General features: G+C 41.6%; 5 protein-coding genes and 1 long non-coding RNA gene across 9 annotated transcripts; 3 read left to right on the forward strand and 3 right to left on the reverse strand.

Moving 5' to 3' along the window:
- Nucleotides 1–108: 108 nt before the first annotated feature.
- nol6 (nucleolar protein 6 (RNA-associated)) lies at nt 109–14,929 on the reverse strand. Its single transcript, XM_039803786.1, has 24 exons — nt 14,740–14,929; nt 14,189–14,380; nt 13,793–13,909; nt 13,461–13,640; nt 13,194–13,362; nt 12,500–12,634; nt 12,260–12,423; nt 10,982–11,102; nt 10,761–10,819; nt 10,556–10,657; nt 10,340–10,455; nt 9,820–9,997; nt 9,212–9,334; nt 8,787–8,935; nt 5,567–5,642; nt 5,169–5,309; nt 4,883–5,000; nt 4,477–4,631; nt 3,627–3,790; nt 3,198–3,350; nt 2,977–3,074; nt 2,662–2,786; nt 461–550; nt 109–339 (listed from the first exon to the last, which is right to left on the reverse strand). Exons 1-24 carry the CDS (start codon nt 14,776–14,778, stop codon nt 124–126), a joined length of 3,180 nt encoding a protein of 1,059 aa, XP_039659720.1. The 5' UTR covers nt 14,779–14,929; the 3' UTR covers nt 109–123.
- On the forward strand, nt 1,373–2,632 carry LOC120560897 (cocaine- and amphetamine-regulated transcript protein-like). Its single transcript, XM_039803789.1, has 3 exons — nt 1,373–2,004; nt 2,120–2,203; nt 2,341–2,632. Exons 1-3 carry the CDS (start codon nt 1,858–1,860, stop codon nt 2,446–2,448), a joined length of 339 nt encoding a protein of 112 aa, XP_039659723.1. The 5' UTR covers nt 1,373–1,857; the 3' UTR covers nt 2,449–2,632.
- LOC120560896 (E3 SUMO-protein ligase ZBED1-like) lies at nt 5,583–8,642 on the forward strand. The gene is made up of 2 exons (XM_039803788.1): nt 5,583–7,357; nt 7,550–8,642. The coding sequence occupies exons 1-2, from the start codon at nt 5,843–5,845 to the stop codon at nt 8,096–8,098; spliced, it is 2,064 nt and encodes a 687-aa protein (XP_039659722.1). The 5' UTR covers nt 5,583–5,842; the 3' UTR covers nt 8,099–8,642.
- Nucleotides 14,930–15,737: 808 nt separating the features above from the next.
- On the reverse strand, nt 15,738–17,024 carry LOC120561320. The gene is made up of 2 exons (XM_039804382.1): nt 16,960–17,024; nt 15,738–16,855 (listed from the first exon to the last, which is right to left on the reverse strand). Exon 2 carries the CDS (start codon nt 16,790–16,792, stop codon nt 15,995–15,997), a length of 798 nt encoding a protein of 265 aa, XP_039660316.1. The 5' UTR covers nt 16,793–16,855; nt 16,960–17,024; the 3' UTR covers nt 15,738–15,994.
- A 49-nt stretch (nt 17,025–17,073) lies between these two features.
- On the reverse strand, nt 17,074–19,130 carry LOC120561322. Its single transcript, XR_005639585.1, has 3 exons — nt 18,611–19,130; nt 17,299–17,551; nt 17,074–17,118 (listed from the first exon to the last, which is right to left on the reverse strand). It is a non-coding gene; the product is annotated as an uncharacterized LOC120561322 (long non-coding RNA).
- wdr54 (WD repeat domain 54) lies at nt 18,707–22,969 on the forward strand. 4 transcript variants are annotated; one of them, XM_039804383.1, is made up of 10 exons: nt 18,707–18,776; nt 19,125–19,410; nt 19,929–19,991; nt 20,208–20,274; nt 20,806–20,862; nt 20,945–21,072; nt 21,207–21,307; nt 21,597–21,759; nt 22,238–22,312; nt 22,457–22,969. In XM_039804383.1, exons 1-10 carry the CDS (start codon nt 18,721–18,723, stop codon nt 22,586–22,588), a joined length of 1,128 nt encoding a protein of 375 aa, XP_039660317.1. In that variant the 5' UTR covers nt 18,707–18,720; the 3' UTR covers nt 22,589–22,969. The 4 variants fall into 4 exon arrangements, with proteins under 4 accessions (XP_039660317.1, XP_039660318.1, XP_039660320.1 ...); XM_039804384.1 differs by having other exon boundaries at nt 18,714–18,806; XM_039804386.1 differs by lacking the exon at nt 18,707–18,776 and adding an exon at nt 18,782–18,896.
- The last annotated feature ends 2,485 nt before the right edge of the window (nt 22,970–25,454 follow it).

The raw sequence follows: 25,454 nt of genomic DNA on the forward strand, positions 1-25,454 counted from the left end.
AGGAAACTGCTGGACGTCACATACTAGCTGCAACTTGCATGCGTAAATCCTGCTGCACAGCTTTCCTCACATCCAGTGTTAACAATGTGTTATTAACACCACACCTTCCTTTTAACCGTAAGTTTAGACAAAACTCACTCTGAGCTCTGCCATGTAGAGGGACACGGGGTTGTAGTCGATGACGGGCAGGGCCCCTCCAGACTGGGTCACATTGCCAGCCATGATGCCCCTGCTGAAGGTGACAGTGGGGGGGTCCACTGCCTGAACAAGCAGGGGAACCTGCTTGGGGTTCAGGTGAATCAACACATCATAGGCATCCAGAGGAGGGCGCATGACCACCTGCACAAACACAGGCGAGCGCATCACAAGGCTGACATTTATTAAATCTGAATTCATTCAGATAGTGCAGCATTTACGGAGACAATACTAAATGAGAGCTTTTGAGCGCTTTTTTACTAACCCTGACATCTTGTATCTGGTTGCTGTCCATCAGCTGATTTTCCAGTAACTTAAGACTCTCTGCAGCCACCATCACCACACGCTGCAGAATCTGAAGACAAACAGCCAAAATATAACTTGAAATGGTTAAAACACGGTAACTTTGGACATTCTGAAGTGTTTTAGCTGAAAACATTTTTGACATGTCATAATATGAATGTATAGATCCCCACTGTGGTTGTAAAAAGTACCAATTTCCCAGGACACACAAATCCAACTATTATTATGAAAATGAACACAATTAACTGTTTCAACCTGTCTGATGACAGCACACCCTTATGTTTTTTTTGTGAAGATTAGTGCAAAGGGTCAAAGTAAATGTGTGTTCTGGGCTAAACTAAACACGCACACACACGTTATTAATCTTTGCGTTTCTTACTTGGGATCTCTTCTTCTATGGCATTCATGGCATGATAACTGCATAATAGTGCCTTGAACCTAGTTTCCTTCTCATTTTGAGAATGTAACATCACTACATTAGGTAGTCCCATTAATGTACCACATTATCATCCCATTAATGTACCACATCCTCGTCCCATTAATGTACCACATTATCGTCCCAGTTGTACTATTATCTGCTAATTTTAAGTACTTTTTTCCTTTTAGGCTTTTAAGCATACTTAAAGTGTTAGTCACTTTCTCACTACTGAAAGGCTCTCCTCAAACCCATTTATTTCAGTGGTTTGACCTCATCTTTCCTACAAGTACACTTTGTAACCAGATTATAAACCCATTCATTCACTAGGGAAATGTACAATGTACTTTCATTCAACACTAACTTGAAATATCTTTCTGGTTCAGTATAAAATCATGATATGTGCAAAGCGTATTAACATTTTCTAAGGTCATGTATGTATTTTGTTGATACAAAGCATCTTGTGTGTTCTGAGAGAAACGTTATAACATTAAAGTATTCTGTGAACGGATTCACTCCATCCCACTTTGCTCTCTAGTGGTCATTCAGAGGAATTGAGACAACTCCACACAACACACTGAGCCAGGATCATTCACTCACCTCAGTTATTTGTTTTGAAAGTTTTGGTAGTCCGCGAAGGTGGGCATGTGAATTCAACAAGAAACTTATCTATGCAACCCAGGCATCCAGACAAGGTAAAATGGAAATCATCCTAAACATTGAAATCATCCTAAACATTGAAATCATCCTAATCATTGAAACCATCCTAAACATTGCGATGAGGCAACAGTGACGTCTCTGTCAGGAAGTCACAGAGAACAAAGTTCCTGTTCTCCACTGACGTTATAAAGGAGGCTGCTGGGAGAGGCTCAGTGTTAATGCTGGGCTTGTAGGGCGAGTGAGGTGGGATACCACAGGAAGCTTATCTGGGTCAGCTACGCACTATGGGGAGCTGGTGTGTTTACCTTTTCTGTACATTACTGTGTGCCACCGGACTCTTTTACAGCCACGGTCACATTCAAGCAGAGGAATACAAAGCTAAATACTTAACTTATTTCACTACGACAGAGGACAGCAACGAAAAGCAACTGGTGAGCTACACAAGCAGTGCTCGTAGACATTCTTCAGAATGTTGTTCATTATCTGATATTCTAGTGATATTCGTATGTGTATTAAAAGTGATCCCTGACATTTCTGCATTTCCAGATCAATGATTTACGTGGAATTTTGCAAAGACTTCAGAACAATCAGTTTCCAGCTCTAAGAAAAAAGCACGGCTACCTGCCTGTGGTATGTAATGCAACAACACAGTCCATCTGGAATGATCTCAACTCCTGAATCAATCTGGTCAATCTGTTCAGTGCAATACACTTATTATCTGTCCATGGATCAATATCTCACTTTAATTTGGTGTCATATCTTGTCAGTGTGATCCAGGAGACCAGTGTGCACTAAGAAAAGGCTCCAGGATCGGAAAACTATGCGACTGCTCTCTGCCGAGAACATGCAACTCTTTTCTACACCGCTGTTTGTGATTCTCTCTGTTACAAGTCTAACAACAACAAAAAAACACAGTACAAATAACTTATAAGCCTGTGATCTATCTGATGGTATTTTTCTTAAGTATTCCATTTTTGTCCTCTTTTTAGCCAACTGTAATATGTAATCCCTTTCAAATTCAGCATTGAGTGCCAATCTATTAAATGTGCTGTTGTGGGAGTTGCGTACTTTTATTTGTGTCCACTGACCTGTACACTAGGTGCTCGTTTGGTCCAAATGGATTGTTTTTTGTCTTTAGGCGTAGCTATAAACAAGACAGGCAGAGACTCCCTGGTGGCAGTGAAGTCATTCTTGATCTCCGTGTAGTCGGTGGCTGCATGGGACAGAGAGGTGAACAACAATCAAAGTTGGCATTGAAACAGCAATGCTTATGAGCAGGATGTTAAAGTATGTCAGTGTGTATATAGAAAAAAGGTCATAGGGGGATTTGTTTGTGTGACACAGAGGAAAAAGGTGTGTGTGTGTGTGTGTGTGTGTGTGTGTGTGTGTGAGAGAGTGCTTGCCTGCGAGCTGGTTGTTGAGGTTGACAACCAGCGGGTTGTTCCTCCAGTCAAAGGAGGAGAGCAGATGAAGGAAACGAAGGAAGCCGACCTGAGGAGAACTGAAGAAGACAGAAAATCATTCCTATGACCTACTGAACGAACAAAGGGAAGTGACAAAAAAAAATTGTGAAAGACTGTGTGGTGGACCAAACAAAAAGGTCAGAAGTAGAAGCGGTAGCTACCCTGGTGGAGTGAAGGGTGCAGGCTGCAGGAAAAGCGACGCCACCAGCAGGTCTGCTGTGTCCTCTGTGATGTCATCACTGAAGAGCTGAGCCCCCAGCCAGCGTTTGGCGAGGCGACACACCGCCCCAAAACATGGGTGCTGCTGCTGGAGCCTATCAACAACAGAGTGAAATGTATAATATGGGGCAAAAAAGTGAGAAAATGGTGCATGCAGGACAAAAAAAGAAAAGAAAAAGAAAAACAGGAAAGAGACCAAATTATGGTGATAGAAAGGACAAAAAGTAGGACAAAAGGTTGAAGAAAATGAAAACACATAACCAAAAATAACTCTGTTTCTCACAGCAATGTGTAGGGTTGAAAAGACCCTACGACCCTGCTTTCCCACACAAACACACTAATACTACTTTGGGTTACTGTTTTTATTTTACCCATGTAATGTGCTGGTAAGTAGAGGCTTGTGAATGGTGGCCATCTCCAGAGCCTGAGCCTCCTCGTTGTCCCTTACAACCAGCAGGCCCTCGGCATTCACACTCTCCCTTAGCACCTGAGGCTCACGATGGTATGCCACCTGGATGCGGAACACCAAGCCATCCTGGATGTATAAACAAATGGAAATGAAACTGCATGAATAAACAGAATACCGTGAACTGCGATAAAAAACTGTGCCAACAATAGGGCTGGGTATCGTTCAGAATCTTTCGATCCGGTGCCAATTTCGATACCGATTCCTAACGATACTTTTTTTCCCCCCCCCGATACCATATGTTTTAAAATCCATTTCAACATCAACAAAAATACATTAAACACAAAGCTTTTATTTTCCCACCTTAATTGTGAATCAAAACAGTTATCAAAATGAAAAAATTCTGGTAAAACTGCTCACTCAGAGTAACATTAATAAAAGTGCCTTGCAAGCTCAGCCTGTCAGTCAGTCATCAGGGCAGAGAAACCACCGTTGTGGCTGCTTGTAAGAGGAAGTGTAACGTCAACAGCACCTAAGCTTGCGCTTACGCGCTCAGACGCTTTTGGAACCGAAATTTGGCACCGAAAGATAAAGAATTTTTCGATACTCATAGGATGGAGTATATTTTTCGATACCATAAAAGTATCGACGTTCGGTACCCAGCCCTAGCCAACAACAACAACAACAACAACAACAACACAACTTGCCTGGACATACCACAAACTTTAATAAAAATGTATTATTAGATTTCAAAGAAAAACCACAGTCAAGTTCACAGACAAAAGTGCGACTTATACACAAATTCAAAAACATACCTTCCAGACATCTAGGTGTGTGGGACAGGGCCTGCACGTATAATTATGGTGCTTCTTGAGTAACTCTCCCACACGGATGTGGAAGGCAGTTCGGATGTGTCGGATGGCGAGGCGGTCGTGAGGCCACTTTCCGCTCCCCTCCATGTGACAGATTACTGCAAGAGCAGGGTTACCAATACATTGGTATATGCGTTTGTATTGTTTAATGTCTGTGGCTAAGACTTTCCTACTTTGAATACATGGGTTGTAACTCAGTCATTTAGCATTTTGAAATCACCAGGAACATCACAGAAATCAAGGAAAGTTATGTTTCAGTCAAACTTTGATGAAGTCTAGCAGTAGTTTGCAACAGATTAAACAAGAGTTAACAACTTCTTGAGTACTTGCCTGGAAATTAAACACTAACCTGTGATAGGGGTGATATATGCAGGGCAGGGTTTGCCTTCCTTCGGCACCAATGATCTGGAAGTCTTTTCTCTGTCAAAGAAGGAATAGTCCAGCTTCAGTGGCAGAGGGGGAAAGACCTGCAAGGCAAAGATGAAATTTAAGAACGGTCATAAAATCAATCACAATTTACGAGTACAGCTATCAAACAAAAGCTCATTGAACTGGAGTTGAAAATATCATTCTTCTACTACTACTTACCATTGCATAAATGAGAGCAGTTCCCTGTTAAGAACAAGAGGCTTTACCTGTGTATATCTGAGTGCAGGGTGTGCTCCTTGCACTGCTGTGATGGAGAGAGGCAGACCTTCCAACCTCCATAGTTTTCTGCTCAGGTCATCATAGGACTGAACCACCAGTAAACTCTCCTCCTCTCCAGTGCTAGGCAGCTGAAGAGCACAATACATGTCAAACACATGCCGTACATACACAGATTATTATAGACTACATTTATTTTGTGATGAAACGGCAACACTGCCATTTTTTGATTAAATACCAAGCAATAATATAAACATAACATGACATAAACATTAAAACAATTAGATATAAAGAGTGCAGGGTTTCCAAACAAGAGTATTCATTACTTTAATAAAAAAACGCTATTTTATTTATTTTCGAGTCTCACCGACTTTATTTTGGAATTTACCTCACTTCCTGTTTTGATGACGTCATCCACCATCGCCCCAACATATCTCACGGAGGATTCGGGGATATCTGCATGCCTGGTGGATAATATATAGTTTATTTTCTTTTTTTAAACGAGGCTTCAAAAAAATTAATACATACATTCACCTCACTGTAATTTAATGTAGGTAAAACTGGTCCCAAATTGGCTTTTTTTTGCGACGAGAGTCGGCGCTAACATTAGCTAACGGTTAACGTTAGCTTTGTAAAAAACAGTTTCAGACATCAGCACGACAAGATGAAACGCATGGGGAGGAGACGGAGCTCTGTGTGGGACTGCTTTGAACAAGTGAACAACAACTTCGTCCGCTGCATGAAATGTGACGCTACGCTGAAGTACTGCGGCGGCGCCACTAGCTCCATGATCAACCACATGAGCAGGCACCATCCGTCCACGGCGCCGCTGACGTCGGACGAAGACGAGAAACCGGTGATTTGTAACGTCACCGTGCAGTGCGCTGAGGAGGAGAGCACCGCTAACTCGGACATCATGCAGGTTGCCATCATGTCACCCAACATGAACATGACTACCAACCTCCCTGAGCGTGAATACGGAGAGAGGAAGCGCCTGAAGCGGAGCTCCGTGTGGGACATTTTCATTAAAGTGGACGACGAGGTCCACTGCACGATGTGCGACACAAAGCTGAAATACAGGAGCAGCACTACCAGCATGATGTACCACATCAAAAATAAGCACCAAGACACCATGCCCAATGACGGCGTGCCACTTGCAGCACAAGCAGAGGTGACTGAACTTATCTCCAGAATGATAGAGAAGGACATGCTTCCCATTAGCGTGATTAGTGGTGATGGTTTTCGTGAGCTTCTTGCATACACTGTGCAAAATTATAAAATGCCATCTGTTGGCGATGTCACACGCCTCATTGAAGGCCATTTCCATGAGAAGGTAGAGGAGCTTGTAGCACAGCTGGGTAGAGTGGAGAAAGTGGCTCTCACCGCTGACTTCTGGACAGCCCTCCCATTTCAGAGGTACATCACAGTTTTCTGTTCATTCATAACAGAGGAGTGGCAGGGGAGGTCAGCTGTGCTGCAGACACACAAGCTACCATCAGACAGCCACACTACCGCAGGCAGTGTCACAGAGAGGCTCCTTAAAACTGTGCAAACCTGGGCTATTGGTGGGAAAGTGACCGCATGTGTTCATAACAACACGCAGGGCATCTTGTCCGCCCACGCATGTGCCCGTGTCACCTGGGACTATGCCACTTGCTTTGCCACTACGTTGCAGCTAGCAGTCAGCGATGGGCTGAGTGAGGATCTAGTCCGCATCATTGTTGCTGCTGGGAAACTAGTCAAACACTTCAATCACAACTTGCTGGCAAGTGAGGCCTTGGCGCAGAAGCAAGTTCAGATGTGCCTGCCACAGCACAAGCTTATCCAGTCGAGCAAAGCTAGATGGGACACGATCTGCGATATGTTCGAAAGGTTACTTGAGCAACGGTGGGCAATTAAAGCGGTGCTCTCTGATCGCACAACCACCAACAGGCAGGAAGCTCAAATCCTCGAGATTGAAGATGACTGCTGGCAAATAATTGAGAATTTTACACCTGTGCTGGCAACGCTGAAATGGGCAACAACAGTCATATCTGCTGAAACAGAAGTGTCCATTTCTAACATCTACCCGATCACGTTCAGCCTCATTCAGACCCATCTTGTGCCAAAAGAGAATGACGTTGAACAAGTCTCAGAGTTCAAGCTGAAAGTTCAGAAGTCACTTAGAAATCACATGGAGGTAGGCATAAACTAATTAATCAAAAGTCACTATTGATTATATACAATTGACTATATACAATTTGTGCTTTAACTGTAATCTTTGGCAATGCTAGTAGAATAAGTGCTGACAACAAGATTGATGCTGATTAAAAGGTAAACAATCTGCATTCCCTTACTTAACTCTTTATCAATTTGATTTTACGGTTCACAGGTTGACTCTAATGACCTAGCCTCCAAACCCGCCCTGATCGCCTCTATGCTGGACCCTCGTCACAAACATCTCAGCTTCCTGACGCCAACGGGGAGACTGGCTGCAAAGGTCAAACTGCATGAACTGGTTTCCAGATTAGATGTGATAACTACTACAGTGGGCACAAAGGATGAACAGCAGGAGATCCTGGTTACCCCCGATATCAGCCAGGTGGCTGTTCCTTCGCAACTGAGAAGTGACACCAAAAACACCATGATGTTGCTCCTGGGAGACAACTACAGCTCCTCCTATGCCACAGACTCTGAGGCTCAGGTAGATTACTACTTAAGAGACATTGCTCCCTCATTGGACATAAACCCTCTTGACTGGTGGAGGGTAAATGGACCAAGATTCCCCAAGCTAGCCACTCTGGCAAGACACTATTTATGTGTACCTGGTGTATCACTGCCATCTTTACTGTCGGAGGCTGGACAAACATTTGCAACAATGCGAACAAGATTGAGCCCAGAACATGTTGACATGATGATCTTTGTAAACAGAAATGCATAACTGCTAACTAGGGCTCCCCAGAAAGCCACGCTGTAATTCAAATGCTGTGAATTTACCATGCATGTAATGTTTTTTTTTTTTTTGTGAAAATGTACAGTATCTAATAGTAAAAGTATCTATGATGTAATTCTTTTTATTACACAAAATCTAAGTGTTATTCCTTCATTTAGTGCATAGATTTCAAAGTTGGCAGAAAACATTTCTGAGTGGCAGACAAAAAAAAAAAAAAAAGGTTAATTTCAGAACCTGTTTTTAGTGTAGTGCTTAAAATCCGGACCGGACAGCAAGTTGATCCGGACCCAGCCCGGACCTCTTGCTATGAATACAATACGTTATTTGTCTCATCATCTCATCTGACTTGATGGCTGAAACTCGTGGCTTCCAGCTGATGTGAGCAATATCTGAGTAAACACGCGGTCACTATACAATCCTTGGTATTCAAAATCAAACATTAGGCTTACCCAAGCAACAAGTAGAGACTGAATAGATTGAATACATTTCTTTCCAATAGTCCTCAAATAAGAATAAAAAACAATGAAGTAAATTCACTGGTTTGTTTCTTTGTTATCATACCAAATATTTGTATTATCAATACAGCTAGAAACTCACTGACCAGACTAACCACAGTAATAATGTGACATCTGTTGTGTCTCCCAGTATGCTACTCAATGATTAAAATAATACATACAGCTGTAGCAGGTGTGTAATGATCTGTCTGGGGACTAGACGTTTTTGGCACATGCTCTCTCCGTCCCACAGCACAGCCTCGGTGATGGCGCCGTCCTGAAATCGACGCAGCTCGGAGCGAGAGCCCCACAGCTGACGAAACTCAGCCGCCTAACAGAAGGACACCGCTGTGGTTAATAATGTATCATAAAAACATACATGATTAAGAAATGTACATTCTTATGTTATGTTCACAACCATAGACTTAGCGTATGTGAAAATTGACATCTAAGGGCTTTACTAATCAAACACACCGTGTGGTAGGTACATTGTTGCAGTGAGTACACACTAATACAAATGTGCTCCATCTTTGTAGCATTTTTGATGTAAAATAACCGTGTATAAAACAATCTACGCGTGTACAGAAAAGAAGTCAGGTGAGGTTACCTTGGGGCTATCTGCGGGCGGGCCTCTGTCCAGGGCAGAGGCTGCCAGCTCCGGCATTAAGAGCACGCCGAAGGAGAGAGGAGGTTGGGCTTTGTGTTTCGGGGCTTCACTCTCCACAGACCACTGTGATAAAAAAATAAATAAAAATGAAGCAAGATCCACAAATTCAACGATTAAAAAACTGTAAATATTATTTTACACAAGGTTTTTTTTTACTCTTACTTTGTAAGAGACCTCTGATCTTTTTTTTTAGGATTATTTTCCGCCTTTAAATTTGACAGGACAGCTAGGTGAGAGAGGGGAACAGCAGATCGGATTCGAACCCTGGACCTCTGCGTCGAGGCACAAACCTCTCAGTATACGTGCGCCTGCTCTACCCACTGATCCAACCCGGCCACCCTTTGAACTGTTTTGAGTCACAAGCGTACGGTTATAATAATAGTAGTAGTAGTAGTAGTAGTAGTAAGTGCTGATTCAATCAAGGGTTTTGTTAACAAGTAGCTTAGAGCAACTATGACATTAAGCACTGAATACTCCGTGTGCACATTCTGCCAGTTGAGTAAGCCAGACATGGACGACTGGATCCCCTGAATGTGAATGTTTCCCACCTCAGGGTCAGGAGAGAGGGAGTGGGTGAGGAGGTGGATCCTTTGGCCCAGTCCTCGCTGAAGCAGCGACAGGATATAAGGGAGCGCCGTGTGGACGTAATTTCCACTGTGGTCCATCAGCTCACTGAGGAGATTCAGTTTCTTGCAGCTGGACTGAAGCTTCACCAGCTCACATAACCTGAGCGGGAGATGAAAAAGCACAAAACAAGAGCTGACTGGGAAGTCAAAGACAATGTGAAAGAGTCCTGCTCTGAAATGAACTCTTGCGACGTCAAGCGAGCAGTAGGATATTTCTTTCCAGTACCCTCTTTATTACCTGACATTTTAGACAATGCCTATGTGTATGAGAAGGTGTCTAAACTATCTACAGACGGAATCTGTAAAAGGAGAAGGTAGCACGTCATAGATGGTGGAAAATGGAGTGTGTTGAAGAGGAAAAAATAAGCTGCTTAAGTACATAAAAAGAGGGACTGGATATAACTGAGGTTTGTTGCATTAGCTAATAAATAAAAAGGCATACTGGAATATGTGGTCGCTTGTCCTTATCATGGGTTTAGGTGTCATGAGGAGGCTGTGGAACCCGTCCACCGTAGGGTTGTCCCAGAACTGCATCGACACAGAGGCCTCGTGCTGCAGCTGAAAACCAATTATGAAATGGTCAAAACCTGTTGCTTAAGCTCACCCGTGTGATGAAATGATCCAAGTTGAAACACACATTTGTTTCTCCAGTATTTACCTGTTTGTAGGTACAAGCGGTCACGTCAGCACACATGTTGAGATGTCCTGAAGGGTCGACAAATACGACCTGGAAAGCATCGTGGAACTCTGCAAGAGGTGGCTGCAGGATAAAAGAAAAAAGAAACAAAGGGGACAATAATGATTAATTTAGGAGCATAACGAAAAGGGTGAATATACCACATGCACAGGTTTAGACCACTCACAGCTGTAGAGTCAGGATCTTTGGCTAGGCTAATTCCATTCACTGTCAGGTCTGTAGATGCTGGGGGGGGGGACGAAAGATGGGTAAGTTGCAAGATATTGAAAACAGTGATCAGCAAATTGCTGTAAGGTCAACTACCGTATATCATATTTGGCATCATATTATCTTTTATTTAAAAAAAAGAAGAAGAAGTGGTTTAGTGGATTTTAAAAATATTCTTACCCAGGAAGTTCAAGGTGTTTCGAAGCAGCTGATAGGCTGTCATGGAGTTACTGATTCTGTGACTGGTCAGCAGGTAAGCAATCAGCATTGAAGCCAGGAAGCCATTAAAACAGCCAGTGCCCTAGAAGAAATTCAGAGAGCAATACAGAGGTCAGAAGACTACTTAAGAGACAAAAGTACAAAGAAAGAAGTAATCTCTGTTTAAAGCTATAGTGCGTAGTTTCGGTCTCCCACATAGGAATGCTAAGTAATGACAACAATTCTGTCGGTGCATCCACATGATACAAGCCTAAGGTTATCGCGCTTCACCCCCGCCCCTCCTCCACGTAGTTGCTAGTAGCCAAGGAGGACACGGAGGATAAAAAAAAACAACCACGATGAACTCTTCAGAAGAGGTCATTATCTTTACTCTTAGTTTCTGGACACCGGACAACACCAATTTTTAATCACAGCCATGCTGAATAACGGAGAGAGTTTTGTGGAGCCTATAGTCTTAATTAGCTTTGTATCAACTCACTTGAATGTAACAGACATTCGTTATTATAAGCTTTAAGAAGCAATGGCAAGTGCCCACTACAAGACTTTAGCCCTGATTTTCCATTCACCGACAGTTTTTGGAGCTCCAGACATAAGCCCCATATCGGAGGCAAATCAACATTGGCTTGGTGCTCGCGTGCACATGGTCGAGCGTGATGTGTGAACTGTTAAAAACAGGCTAAATATCTGGAGGTGTCTGGCCCTTTGCCGGGGTGCTACAGCCAATGAGAGGGCAAGACACAGGCTGAGGGGAAAACCAGGGGGCGGGGTCGCCTGTACTTTACTGTATGTGTTGTATATGCAACAGACAGAAGTTGTTGTTGCACATAGAGAAAACAGGCTATAAATAGAAAAGACATGTGGTAATGTGTGCCAACGACGACACCCCCTTAAAGCATTCTCTCTGATCCTCTCTTTTTGTTCTTTGTTTTGTTACTGCAAATCCATCACCAACAACACAGAGCGCTTGTTTCTGAAATCCTTTTCCTGGTATGGTATTACGTCATGTCCCGTGTCACTTCTTGCGTGTGTTTTTGTGACAAAAAAATGTAGATTGGAGACTAGACTCTGGGATTCCTCCTGGTGAAAGATCTAGCAGTGTGTGAGCCTCTGTTGCCCGTTAGTCAGGGAGTGTAAAAACAAGACAGATGTTAGTTGTGTGGTCAGTGTGAACAGTACAGCGAACTGCCGACTTTGAAAGTCTTGTGGTGTAGCTTAAGAGAATCTTTGCAAGCCTCCTACCTGGTGGAGCTCTCTTTGTCGAAGCCAGACTTTGAGCAAAGCCACCCCATCTGCAAAAGCTGAGCACTGGGAGCTGACAGCAGAAAGAAACTGGAGGTGGGCCCTGGGCAGTAAATCCCCCAGAACAGAGCTATTGTAATGTGGAGTGGGCGGTTCGCTGCTCTCTGCAACAAACAAGCAATATAATTCAGTCACTGATAAATCAATCAATCAATATATCAATCAATCTATCGATCTTACCAGACTGGGAGGTCTGCAATCCGGTGTACCACTCTGTCCGGATGTTATTCTTCTGAGGGTGGAAACGGCTGGGCTTGAAGAATCCAGGAGGCGGACAGGCATGAACACGGACAGTGAAGCTGGAAGAGTCTTTACCTGAAAGATGGCCCATCACAACAATCTTCATAATCACAACCCAAAACCAAACACTAGTAAACACGCTGAATTGCTGGTAAAATCCATGCAATGAAAACCTAATACAACTAGAGATGTTCCGATACAGATACTGGTATCGATACCGATACTGCCTAAAACACTGGTATCGGTAAGTACACAAGTTTATGCACCGATCTGATACCACGTAATAAAGCCTTAAAGAAAATCTACGTTAAAAGTAGTTTATTTATGTTCTTTTTCCGTTATAACTGACTGTCAAACTGGAAAATAAATGAAAGTTCTGTGGCGTTCATTGTTTGTGTTTGTTCATGTTTTACAAAGACTTTAACCTGAGCCAGACCGACAGCAAAGATAGAAATCATATCACATCCATACAGGGATAGTAGTATACAGTTGTTCGGTACTTGGTATCGGCCGATACGCAAGTTCAGGAATCAGAATCGGGAAGCAAAAAGTGGTATCGGGCCATCTCTAAATACAACGCTCTTGAAGGTTGGCAGTATTTTGTACAACATTCTGTAAATTAAAAGTTAAATACCCGGAGGGGTCAGCAGTAGAACAGGTCGGAGTCGATTGCCATGGAGACAGGAATAAAGCATGCTTCCGATGTCAGAGGAGGATGCGAGATACTGGGCCAGGCCCGCCAGGTAGAGAGCCCTTTTCCTCGGATACCTCTGGTTCACGACGTCCTTTGGGTGGAGGACATCCTACTCACAGAAGGATGAGCAGACAGAAGACAGCGGTGTCTCTTATTATCTTACGTCTGTATCGTCATATTGCATTCAGTACATGGCAGGTGACTTACAGCTGGGATTGTGACAGCCAGGTCCACCATGACGCGTGGTTTGGTGCATGTGCCCAGGGGGTAGCTGCCGATCAGATCAACAGAAGCCGGAGGTGTCATGTGGAACTTTCCCTTTGTTGTTTTGGGCACCAGGAGGAACGGGACCTTAACTGCACTAGACAGCCATGACAGGTCACTTACCTGAACACAGAGAGAGAGAGAGATTGAGGGGGAAAAAATGTGGTAACAGGTTTAAGCGTGCGAATTTGTGGTGAGCCGAATGAATGGAATTGAGCCTCAATGCCCAATCATGAAACTTTTTTTTTTATAAATACAGTTAAAGTACGACATACCTCAACCTCTGGGGATTCGGGTACAGTCCGGAGCAGCTTGGTGACGGTCTGAATGAAGGAATCAATTTGCTGTTTCCTACGCTCACTCAGGGCGACCTCTTTCAGCAGCTCTTCCATCTGTTAGTGGTGATAAGATTATAGACATTTTCTAGGAGCGTGTGGAAAGTTGCGTAGTTATTGTTTACATGGGACAACATGATTGACTTAAGCCGTAACTCCATTCCTTTTCATGTCCATGTCAGTAAGAAGAAGATAATTTTTTTATAAATCCCCATGAGTAAACTACATTTTACACTCCGTTTGGCACATATTACACACACATGCACAAACGTATAAATGCACTAATTCGAGATGTCAGAGATGGGGGGGGGGGGGGGGGGAAGAGAAGAGCCTCACCTGCATTTTGAGCAAGCTGCAGTGAAACAGGCTTTCCGCCTCTTTGAGCTGGTTTAGCTCCTCCGCTGTAGGAGGTCTGTAGAGATCACTTCGGGACAGCTTCACCGGGTGATAGACCACCTCCTCGGTTTTGCTCCTTTTGACTTTAACGGGAGCCTCATTTTCCTCCTCACGACTCTCTGAGGGAATCATCTGGCAAGAACAACAACACAACATGTAGTAGCAGCTCGGTTAGAGTCAACGTTTAACATGTCTTTTATTACTAAGGAAGCAGATAATCAGAGTATGATATAATAAGACTGGCTTCATTCTGGTGTTTGTCTTAACTATTGCATCAGAAGTGTTACTGACTGTTACCTGCTGTATATTGAGTTTTTATTACTGCTTACTGATGTAACGTTTAACTGGTTGCAGTAATTGCAGCCAAAGCATGCGAGCAAACACCAGTGTACATTGACGTTACCACTGAGTAAACTGTCCCGTGTTAACTAAACGGTAACGTTAGTTAGCCACAAAGCAGCTAAAATCATAATACATGTCGCCAGTCTTACCTCCGCTGGGTCCTCGGCAACTGCCTGCTTCTTTTTCATGTCGTATTTGCTTTCAATGCGATGACAATTCCGATATTTTTGAAAAGTTTTGATCAACACCGCTTTCCCTGCATTGCGCTCTCACATGTGCAATGGGTCAGTCAAGCACGCTAGCATGCAAAATATTTCCCTGATTGGTGTAGAGGCGGTGGGGGTTACTGGTGATTGGCTCGCCTCTTGTTGCGAGCTACTGGCTTCAACAAGATAGGTTGCATGAGCAGGCTCCCGTGCGGTTGGTGCTCCTATAGACAGTGATGTGTCAGGCGCAGGCTCATTTGAATACATTCAGCAGCAAAAGGAAATGCTGTAAAAATACACTTTTATTAATAAAAGTAGGCCTACCTTATAAATCACATTTAACATGATCATATTTGTTAGCGTATTGTTATTTTTCATTCAAATCACTATCTCTGGCAGATGTTTGCAGCAGCTGCAGATTAATTGGTGGGCATGCATACACTCCGTTGTTGGCATAGGGTTGTTGGGTACACCTAGCTACAAAAAAAATGCAGTCCTGCAATAAATCCTTCCTTCATGTCATGAAGGTTATAATGTTCAGATTTTGTCAAAACTGTTGATTCAACTGCATGATGGGGTGGACAAAATAATAGAAACACATGTCATAGGTGTACCTACAGTAATAAAGTGGCTAAGCGTACTATATGAAGGCACAGCAAATTAATTGGTACATACATCATTGTATGTGCACAACAATATATGTGAATACAGGTCCCATATGATTTGGTTAATTCATTGATTGTTTTGAGTTTCAGGTAATGCTCAAAAGGGATGAAAACACAATTTAGTATCACCGTAAGTGTTAATATTGCATATGAAAAGCATGGACTTGAAAATATATTAATATTCTATAACCGAATTTCCTTGCTTCACAGTGGTAGTTTTTTTTGTGAGGTACTTCTATCTTTGCTATATGTTGTGGGAGGCAATGATATAACACATTTATATATTGTAATTGTTTATTGATTTCAAAAGGAATAACAACACATTGTATTCAGTTTTTAATATGTGAACAAGTGTATCTCACTGCTATATGGCATATGTAAAGATGCAACAAATACATGGAGGGAAAAATGCTTTGAGTCTGAATTTTCTTTTTTTGCCTACACTATATGAAGTGTTCTTGTATTAGAAGGGTCTTTTTATTTCCTTAACATTAAGATCATTCTGCTGTAAATACAGCCACAGACATATATCACTACATTTTAAAGTCACAGTCCTGGGACTGAAACAATGGGGTGACCTGAGGTGGTGGACCTGTAGTAAACTGATCAACGGAAAACAGTGGCACAGCTGCATCCCTTCGTATCGGCCTCAGCTTGGTAGACTGGGTAGGAGGGTAACATTTGAGAGGGTTATTTTCAATTGCCTGGGGATCCAACAGAGAAACACCCTTGGCCAAAACCATTGTGTCCAGCCTCAGAGACTGAGAGGACACAATCCCTTCATTTCTATGTCTAGAAGGAGACAATGTCTTCAGCCAGACATCTGCCTCGTTTCTCCTCTGAAACTTTGCTGGCTGATCCTTGGAGCTGGTTAGTTGCTTCAGTGAGGTACCTGTCTCAGTTTGCTTCTTGTTATATCTTGGTTCTAGTTTGGATAGTCCACTTGCTTTCTTGGAGTTGGGTTTTGTGTAGTTGCTATCCACAATCTCATACTGAGGAAAGATGCAGTGTCGAGGCAGGCAAGAGGGATCAAGCCTTGGTATGGGTTGGAAGTTCTTGTGCTGATATAATGATCCAGTCGTGTGGTTATAAACAGAACGTGCCCAATCTTTACCTTCTACATCCACATCCTCTTTTTCTGCTGAACAGGACAGGGGTGGCAGTAATTTGCCTGGAACAGACATGGGAGGTAATTTAACCTGCTGCTTTTTCCTTAGACCAATTTTTGTTGAGGGGTGAGGACTATGCACTTTAAAGCACTCGTAACGGACATGCCTCCTGTGATTTGTTTCCTTTCCAGATTGCTTTGGAGAGCTGTTTGTTTGGGCCATAACATTACATAGCTGATCGACTCTTGACTCTGTTTGTACCGGGACCTGTCCAATGTCAGCCTCCTGTTAGAAACGAATATATGAATATATACTGTAGATACGGATACAGATAACCTCTTGGTTGAAATTTAAAGAGAAGACTTGCAGAAGAGACATATCAAGAGTACCTGTGGTGAGGCGGGGGGAGGTGTAGCATTCACAACAGGCACACATCCTTGAACCCAGGCATACGTAGTAGCTGCAGTGGGCTGTTTTAGTATTTGTGTTTTAGATGATTTTGTTGTGTAGAGGTATCTCTTGGCCCAGGATGCAGAGAAAGGTACTAGCTTAAGGGCAAAGACAGGCAAAATCAAGGATGTTATATGTACTTGTATTATGTGTGATCAAATTGGAAGACAGCAAGTTAAAAAAAATGTATTGGTCTCTCCACAAGTGTCAATCAGTAAGATTATGTTCACACTGAAGAGAAATAAAAATAAAAGTTGTATATGCCTTTTCAGTTTTACCTGTCTTTTAATTTTTAATCTAAGACAGCGTTCCATGACCTTGCTCAACACGTCCTCTATGATCACCGCCACAGCCTCATCTGCATCCTCCCGGATCAACATGTCTGTCCATTGGGCCTGTGTTAAGCGACCAGGGATTATATCTTCCACTTTCAGGTCTGGCGTTGGAGGTGTGTTCACTGGGACAGACGACTTGGGTCTTTGCTTCTCAGCTTGGGACTTGGCTGCAGAGCGGGGCATCTTGGCTTAGAGGCTGGTGTGAAATATGACACACAAATGATGGATGACAGAAAACAATGATGTTTGTGATGATGAAGAGTTTGATATATTTACTGGGCAAAAAAAATAAACAATTAAACATGGAACAACATCAAAGCATCAGTTGGCATGTTGCTATGAAAAGTGTATTTTGGTAAACATTAGCACACTCTGGTGGACGTGATCGAACTTGACCGTTTTCCTTTCTCCATGGGAACTTTGATGTAAAATCATATTGCCCGGAATCATTACAGGACTTTCATTTGCATATCAACACAATCCTTCCGCTTACTGTAACTCCTTGCAGAATTTGAACAGTAACTTATGTTGTGAAGTGCATCCTAATAGTAAATACTTAAAACTATTCATTAAATCTAGTTGCACCATTAGAACTTATAACAGTCTTAGCTATTAGTCTTTAGTTAATGTGTAAATGGTTTTCTAGAAAACATATTTTATATGTTAAAACAACTTTTTGGGGAGCAAATGATAAACTAAACTGCCATATATGTATTATTTTGTTTTATTAATGCATGAAGAAATACATATTTTAGAGTTGATAGTTTTCATGATGTGTATGAGTGGGGAATATCCTATAATAAGTAGCTAACTATTATGCTAATCTAGATAGCATAACTTTCAGTGAAATGTAATTAGCTAGCTAGCTACCCTCCCAGTCAATAAACATAATTTTAATCAAGTGTCATGTCGTTACTGATCATCACGTTATTGATTTTACTCTTCAATCTAGCTAAACAAGTCACATAATATCAAGCAAGCTAACGTTATTTTGCCAATTGGTTCAGTTAGTTTAGCTAGTTAGATAACGTTACACCCATCTATGGCTAAAGTTACACCTGCCACCACTATGTGTAGCTATCTTTTCACGTTATGTAGCTAGCTAGCTAAGCTAATTATATCTAGCTAGCTATGGTTACAATGGCTACACATATCACCATTCGAGCGCAACCCTATATATATACACATCTATGGTTACTTCTTACAATAAATTGCTGTTATAACGTTAAAAGTTCAAGTCTGTTTACAACCTTACCATACACATTCCTTTGTAACGTTACACCCTTATCCCATTGACATATACATAGATATATATAAAGCCTTATCCGTGTAGTCTACGGTTGCTCAGCAACCGAGGACGCAAGGATGACGTCTTACGTAGAAGTAGTGGCGTTGTCTCTATGGCTGCAGACGACGCGGAGGTAATCCTGTTGCTAACAAGAGCTAAAAAGGTGCTTCGTTTACGTTAACTTTATATGCAAGGGTCGACAACGACAGCGCCAATAGAGGCTGGACCAATTGTTATGTAATCTAAAGCAATAGTATGTGCAATGTGTCTCACAAAAGTAACGGTGTCCTATTTTATTTACGCTGCGTTATTGCATTTGGTTTCTTGATACCATAACAAGGTTAGCTTGCTGCTAGTCTCGCATTGCCTGTCCTAGGTCCTAGCTAGCTATCCCCACAGCGCTGCGGATGAAGTATGCTAACAGTGTTTTTTTTATGAAATTGTTAATCTATTAACCAGACCCTTTACTTTCTTCTCTTAGACTGACACCAGATCACCTTCTGCCATTTCAACAAACCGCTCTGCCAAGAGAAGACCGCTCGATGTATCACAAAGAGAAGAGCATCCAGGTCAAAAACAGCGCCTCGGCGCTGTACAACAACCTCGGCGTGCTACGCATCGCCCCGCGGCATCTCACCTACTTCACGGTGGTCCATGCTAACGTGGTCAACATGGTCAGCGCGTCCTGGGACGGCCTCAACTATTCCCACCGCCAGCTGCAGTCCAAGGAGCCCAATGTCGCCACAAGCACATCGCTCATCATGCAGGTCAGGCCATCATAGTGCAACTTCTGCTGTGTGCTCTTAGTGTCTTCCGCTGTTATTGTTCACAGTGAGAGCAGGTTGGACAGGGTGTGAGTGTGGTCCTTGAGTCCCCTTTAATATTCTTTCTAAATTTACGTGGAGACGGAATGCGTCAGGACAGTGGGCCATTTTTGTTTTGTTGGCACTGTTTTTCAAAACACTGAATTTGAAATTAAAACAAAAAACAATAATTTAAGGGGACCATGTGTTCAAATCAGATGAATAGTGTATGAATTGAATCCTGTTACCCAATATTTCTGTGAATGACCTCAAACACTTTAATGTTAAAATGTTCATTTCCACTTTTTGTGCTGGAGTACAGTGATAAACTTGACAAACAGTTAAGACCGTTTAAAAAAAAAAAATTGGCAAATATGAAAGGTGAATTTTAACATTGTTTCATTGTGGCTTTTGCTCTGGCATACTGCATTTTTATTCATAATAAATTCAAAATAAAGAAATCCTGTGTTCTCTTGTAACAGGCTGCGTTTTGTCCTCTGCCCTCTCGTGATCTGCTGGTGGTGACCTCTCAGAAAGGCATCCAGGTGAGTTTTTGTGTGTGTCTGCTCTCCTCTGCGGTCATCTGCAGTCTCCACATTTGGAGGAGGCACTGCTGCTTCTGCTACTTTTATACTTATAGCAGCTGGGGTTGTATATGGTACTGAAGTGCACTGTGGAGTGTTTCCTAAATGTGAACTTAAACAAAAGTATGAATGAGTGTTTTTGCAGCCTTTTGCATTCATATAAATCCATTGTTTTAGATGTATGAATCTGATGGCTCCATCATGGTGTACTGGCATGCACTCGATACTCCGGAAACACCTACAGGTAAACTTACATATAAACTACACATTTAGGCACTCAAAGGCGGACCTGTCTCAATTATTTGCATGAAAATTCGAACTTCGAAAATAGTCAATATATTATATGATGCAATACAATAAGATGATACAGTGTGATATGATACAAAGGAATATATGACACAAGTTTACTTGGTTGTTCCAGAAACTGTGCAGTTTATCCATCCTCATAACACAACTATATTTAAAAACATCAGTGGGAGGACCTGTTTTATTATAATGAAATAAACAATTATCAGGCATCTACATTATTATATCTACACAATAACAAATGGCAGAGAAGACATTGTACACATGGACAATGGTTTTCTGCTTTGTCAGGTTTACTCATAGAGACTACTGGCATTTTTTGGCCACACATTTGTTTGCACGCACATTTACACACGTTCATATACTGTATGCATATTTGTGCAATCACGCATTTGTGTGTGCGAGAAAAGTATTAATCAAGAATTTTACACTAAATTGAGTGCACTCACAGAACTTCTTTGTGTCCCAGCACAGGCCGTATTTTCTCGGGGGATATCAGCAGTGCGGGAGAGTTATATATGTGTGGGTAAGCACTGAGTGGAATATATTTAAGTATATTCAAAATCCAGGGCAAAACTCTACAGTCTACAGTCTCTTTCTCTCTCTAGGCGTTTCATCCGGTGCAATTCTAGTATTTGATGTTCCCAGTAAAGGCAGTAATATTACCCTGTCTGAGGTTCTGAAGGAGCACAAGGAGTCCATCACTGACATGGCCCCGGAGTGCTCTGGCAGCCAGGTATGCTGTGTGTGCACTTGTTTATTGTGAATTTATTTCCATGAATGTCAGACAAACATAGATAAATTACTACTTTATATAATACGTCTAGGAGCTACAACCATTCCACTCTGTTGCTGTCTTCCTCCCTTCAGGAGTGCATTGCTGATCTGGTCAGTGCAGACGATGGGGGCAACCTGTGTGTGTGGAAGTCTGGGGAGGACTTTCAGCTGCTCAACAACATCCCCGGCTTTGAGTAAGATGTTGACTGTAGTATAGTATCATTTTTGGTGTGCAATGTAAGATTGAGCTAATATAGAGTGACCTATGGTAAAACTGCTTCATCACTCATCCTCTTCTGCTTTCTTCCCTCTTTATCTCTCTCCGTTCTTCACGTATTGTTGTACATACAGTATCTACTCTGTTCCTGTTCCACTGTCCTTTGTTTCTTCTTCATTTCCCCTCCTCGCTCTAATATAATGTCCATTATCTTTTCCCTTACTTCCCTGATGGCAATCATTGTCCATGTCCCTCGCTGCTCTCAGTATAAGCTGCCCATCTGTCAAGTTGTGGAAAGGCACAGTGGTGGCAGGTTATGGCACAGGCCAGATTCGTCTCTATGAGGCAGTGACCGGCATCCTGCATGCTGAGATCAACGCCCACGCTCGCTGGATATACTCACTGGACATTGCTCCTTTTTCTGGGCTGGTGAGTTGAATGAACCAATTTGATAAGAATTCTTTTTTCTTTCACTGACAGTTTATTATGTTGGCATTAATCATTTTGGAAAGTGTGAATACACTGGGAAAACTGGAAACTGACAAAACAAATTTTGTGATTGTTCCTTCATTCATTTTTTACATATTGTAATTTGGGTATTGTTTTATGATCATATTATTTTTATGATCATATCATTTATTTGTACTGTAATTGAGATTTAAACCTCTTTTTATTTGTGCTGTAATTAGGGCGTCATTGGAAAAGAGAGCTTGCTCTCAGTGGCCCTCCCTGAATAAATAAAGGTTGTAATTTGAAGTGGCAAAAACAGATAAATGAATTTTTAGTAAAAGACAATAATTAGTTAAATTATTAAGTTTATTTAGATCTAAAGCATGTTCAGGGGGTCCTCAATGACTTTTTTTTTTTGTGGCGTATCTAATACCACTTGATTTTGCTTTTGCTTTAGCTTCTGTCTGCTGCTGAGGACTCTCTGGTCAGGGTGTGGCACCTGACAATGACCCCAGAGACCAACAGTGTTGAGGTAACTGGTCTAAACACAGAATACAAAAGTTATTTTCTTAATACGTTCTGAATCAAGGCACAATTGACGGTGGTTTGCCCCAGGTTTAACTTATACTTACTCTCAATGAGACCGTGACTGTGTGTTTTCCTCATTTGCTTTCAGGTTGTCCATTTGCACAATGAGTGTGTGACGGACACTCAAATATGTGGCGCCAAGTTCTGTGACGGCGATGGTTATGCTTTTGCAGTGACAGGCTATGACCTGAGTGAGATTATCCGTTACACACAGTCGTAGGACTTTGCTTTCATTGAAGCTGAGTATACTATTAATGTGAATTTGGTATGTTAGAGTGTTTCTGGAAAGATAACATGACCCAGGGGAAACAGAGTCAAAAGTGGCCGGGTCAGGGTCAGGTTGACACGGACGGGGGTATCTAACATAATCTGGATTCATGGCATTTCTGTCTCTAGGGCCTATATCTACAAAGGGTAGAAGGAGATTAGCATATAACAAAATAATGCAAAAGTAATCTGTTAAAGTTTCTATGAATTTTTTTAAGTACAAATGTTTACACGTATGTGAATGTAGTTTTTGAAAGTTACAAAGATTCTATTATTCTTTCTGATATAATTATTGTTTCAAGCAGCTGTACCAATAAACATTTTTGTGAAGACAGCTGCCGTTTTTTGGTTTTAATTTTTGCACTTCACAAATGCACCAATAGATGGTGTAGTGCAAACAGATTTCACTAGAGTGCAGGGTGGAGTTGCCCAAAAGGTTATAGACTGAAGACAGACTTTTTGAAAAACTTCACATTGTAATTGAATACTTTGTGCAGACCACAGGACAATAATGTCAAGCAATTAACATGGGCACATCGCAGAGGGAAGTCATAGACATTTACTTTTCATTGTATTGTCTCCTTTCTTAAATAAGATACACCTTCATTACAGTTTTTCACGATCGCTATGACACTTTTTTCAATACTTTTAACAACTTTCCTAAACTCTTAACACAGTTAGCACAACATCCATCTGTGTAGGCTATACAATTAACACATTTCTTGTTGTTTTGACACAAAATGCATACAGTTAACACAAATTTAAAATACTTAAACTTCTTTTACACACAAGCTCCACCAAAGCCAAAACAATGGATCTTTACTGCCAAATTCTTTCACACTGTATGTCAGAACAGGTAACATCATGTTCTAAACCTAACTTATAGGCTAAAGTCAAATTGAACAGCTGATCATATTGTAAATTGAAACACAAATATATCCCCTGCATTTTATACATGCATGTATTGAGAAACAGCTGATTGAAGTTATGCAAATAGATCAATAGCAGCTGATTCCCTTCTAGGAAACACACTCAGGTGTTGAGGTTCTTTCAATCGCATGACCATATGGTAGTACAGTAAAGGACCTATTTGAACAATATACTGTAGATGAACACAAAAAATAAGAAAAATGCCTTCACAAGGGAGAGGAAGAGGAGTACCAGGACAATTCATTGTTTATATTGAATCTCTGCAGCAAATGAAAAAAAATGGTGGCCGGGTTGGTTCAGTGGGTAGAGCAGGCGCACATATACTTGGAGGTTTATGCCCCGACGCAGAGGTCCAGGGTTCAAACCCGACTTGTGACGATTTCCTGCATGTCCTCCCCCCCTCTCTCTCTCACTCTCCCCTTTCTCAACTAGTTGTCCTGTCAAATAAAGGTGGAAAAGCCCAAAAAATTATCTTTACAGTAAAACAAAATATGCATGCATTTACTAAACCCAACAAAACAAAAATGTAGAGAGGCTTCAAGAGAAACTGCAGTCCAAAACACAATCTATGATCAATACAATCACTACTGTCTGTTATATAAGGGCAGACCTGACTGACACATTTAAAATAATGCAGTTTCTGTAATTCCATCTGATGTTAGTGTTTTTTATGACATTGTGCAGTGATTGACTAAATGTTCCTTTTGGGAGAGAACATGTGTTAGTGTTTTGGAAGAAGTATTTGATTTTGAGACATGATTGCATTGTTTTGGTGGGCATAGTGTATTGTGTTAGTGAATTATTGTATTTTGAAAATCAGTGTTGGAGTTTAGTTTACAATGTGTGATTTTGAGCATGAAATTAACTGTTTTGCCAATCGTGTGTTGTAGGTGTGATGTTGCGTTAAGAGTTTAGGAAAGTTGTTAAAAGTATTGAAAAAATTGTCATAGCAATCGTGAAAAACTGTAATCCCCAGAGGGGTAAATTCAGTTGTTGCAGGACAGCAATCGTACAGATACACAGAGAAAGTAAAAGGAAGAAATATGTATTAGCAAGATGGCCTCCTATGCATCTTCTCTTCCAGTCATGTCCAATGTTTAACATGTGAAAGACTACAATGTATTATTAGATTTTTACTTTTATTGATTTTATTTTACTGTCCAAATAATCTACATTTGAGGCAGGTGTGTGTATGTCTATGATGTATTTGTTACCCTTTGCTTTCTGGTTACACATTATTCTTTTTTTATAGTTTACAGGCATTTAAATTGGGTCAAAAGAGCACTGTGTTCAGTGTAGTTACAGTAGAAACAGAAGGTCTATTTTTGTTTCCTAGAAATTACAGAAAAAAGGCCTTTTTATTGAAAACAAATAGTTTTCTAGGATCTGTTTAGACGAGCGGAAAATGCCTTAACTGAAAACCAATCTTGCCAACTCAGCTGTAAAAGCAGGTCATATAAGTTTTTATCGTTCGAATCTCACCCACCTTATTGTGACGAGATAAGAAGAATCAGGTCAGCGAGGAATTGTGTTGTTTGTAAGTTTAGGGCTAAGCGTGTATTAAATCCCAGAGTTTTCTGGTTTGCAGTCAAAACTGGTCACATAACATCAACATGTTTTGAATCCACACACAAGTCAGGTTATGTAACTCAGATTTGGGTAGGTACCAACTGACAGTCGCTGATGGCAGGGTCAATTGTAAAGAATAAACATGCACTACAGTGACATTAACGCAAAATCTTAATGGAATCAATCATTTTCAGTATGTCATAACGTGTCATGCTTCCCAGTTGCCTGGGGGTTGGGGTGGCTAACCGCACTGGCTAGAGTGGCAGTCAGTGGTGGACTAAGCTGTCAATATGAGGTCCCAAATGACACTGAGATAATAT

Source organism: Perca fluviatilis, chromosome 6 (assembly GCF_010015445.1).
Source record: "Perca fluviatilis chromosome 6, GENO_Pfluv_1.0, whole genome shotgun sequence".
In the NCBI taxonomy this organism is placed as follows: Eukaryota; Metazoa; Chordata; class Actinopteri; order Perciformes; family Percidae; genus Perca; species Perca fluviatilis.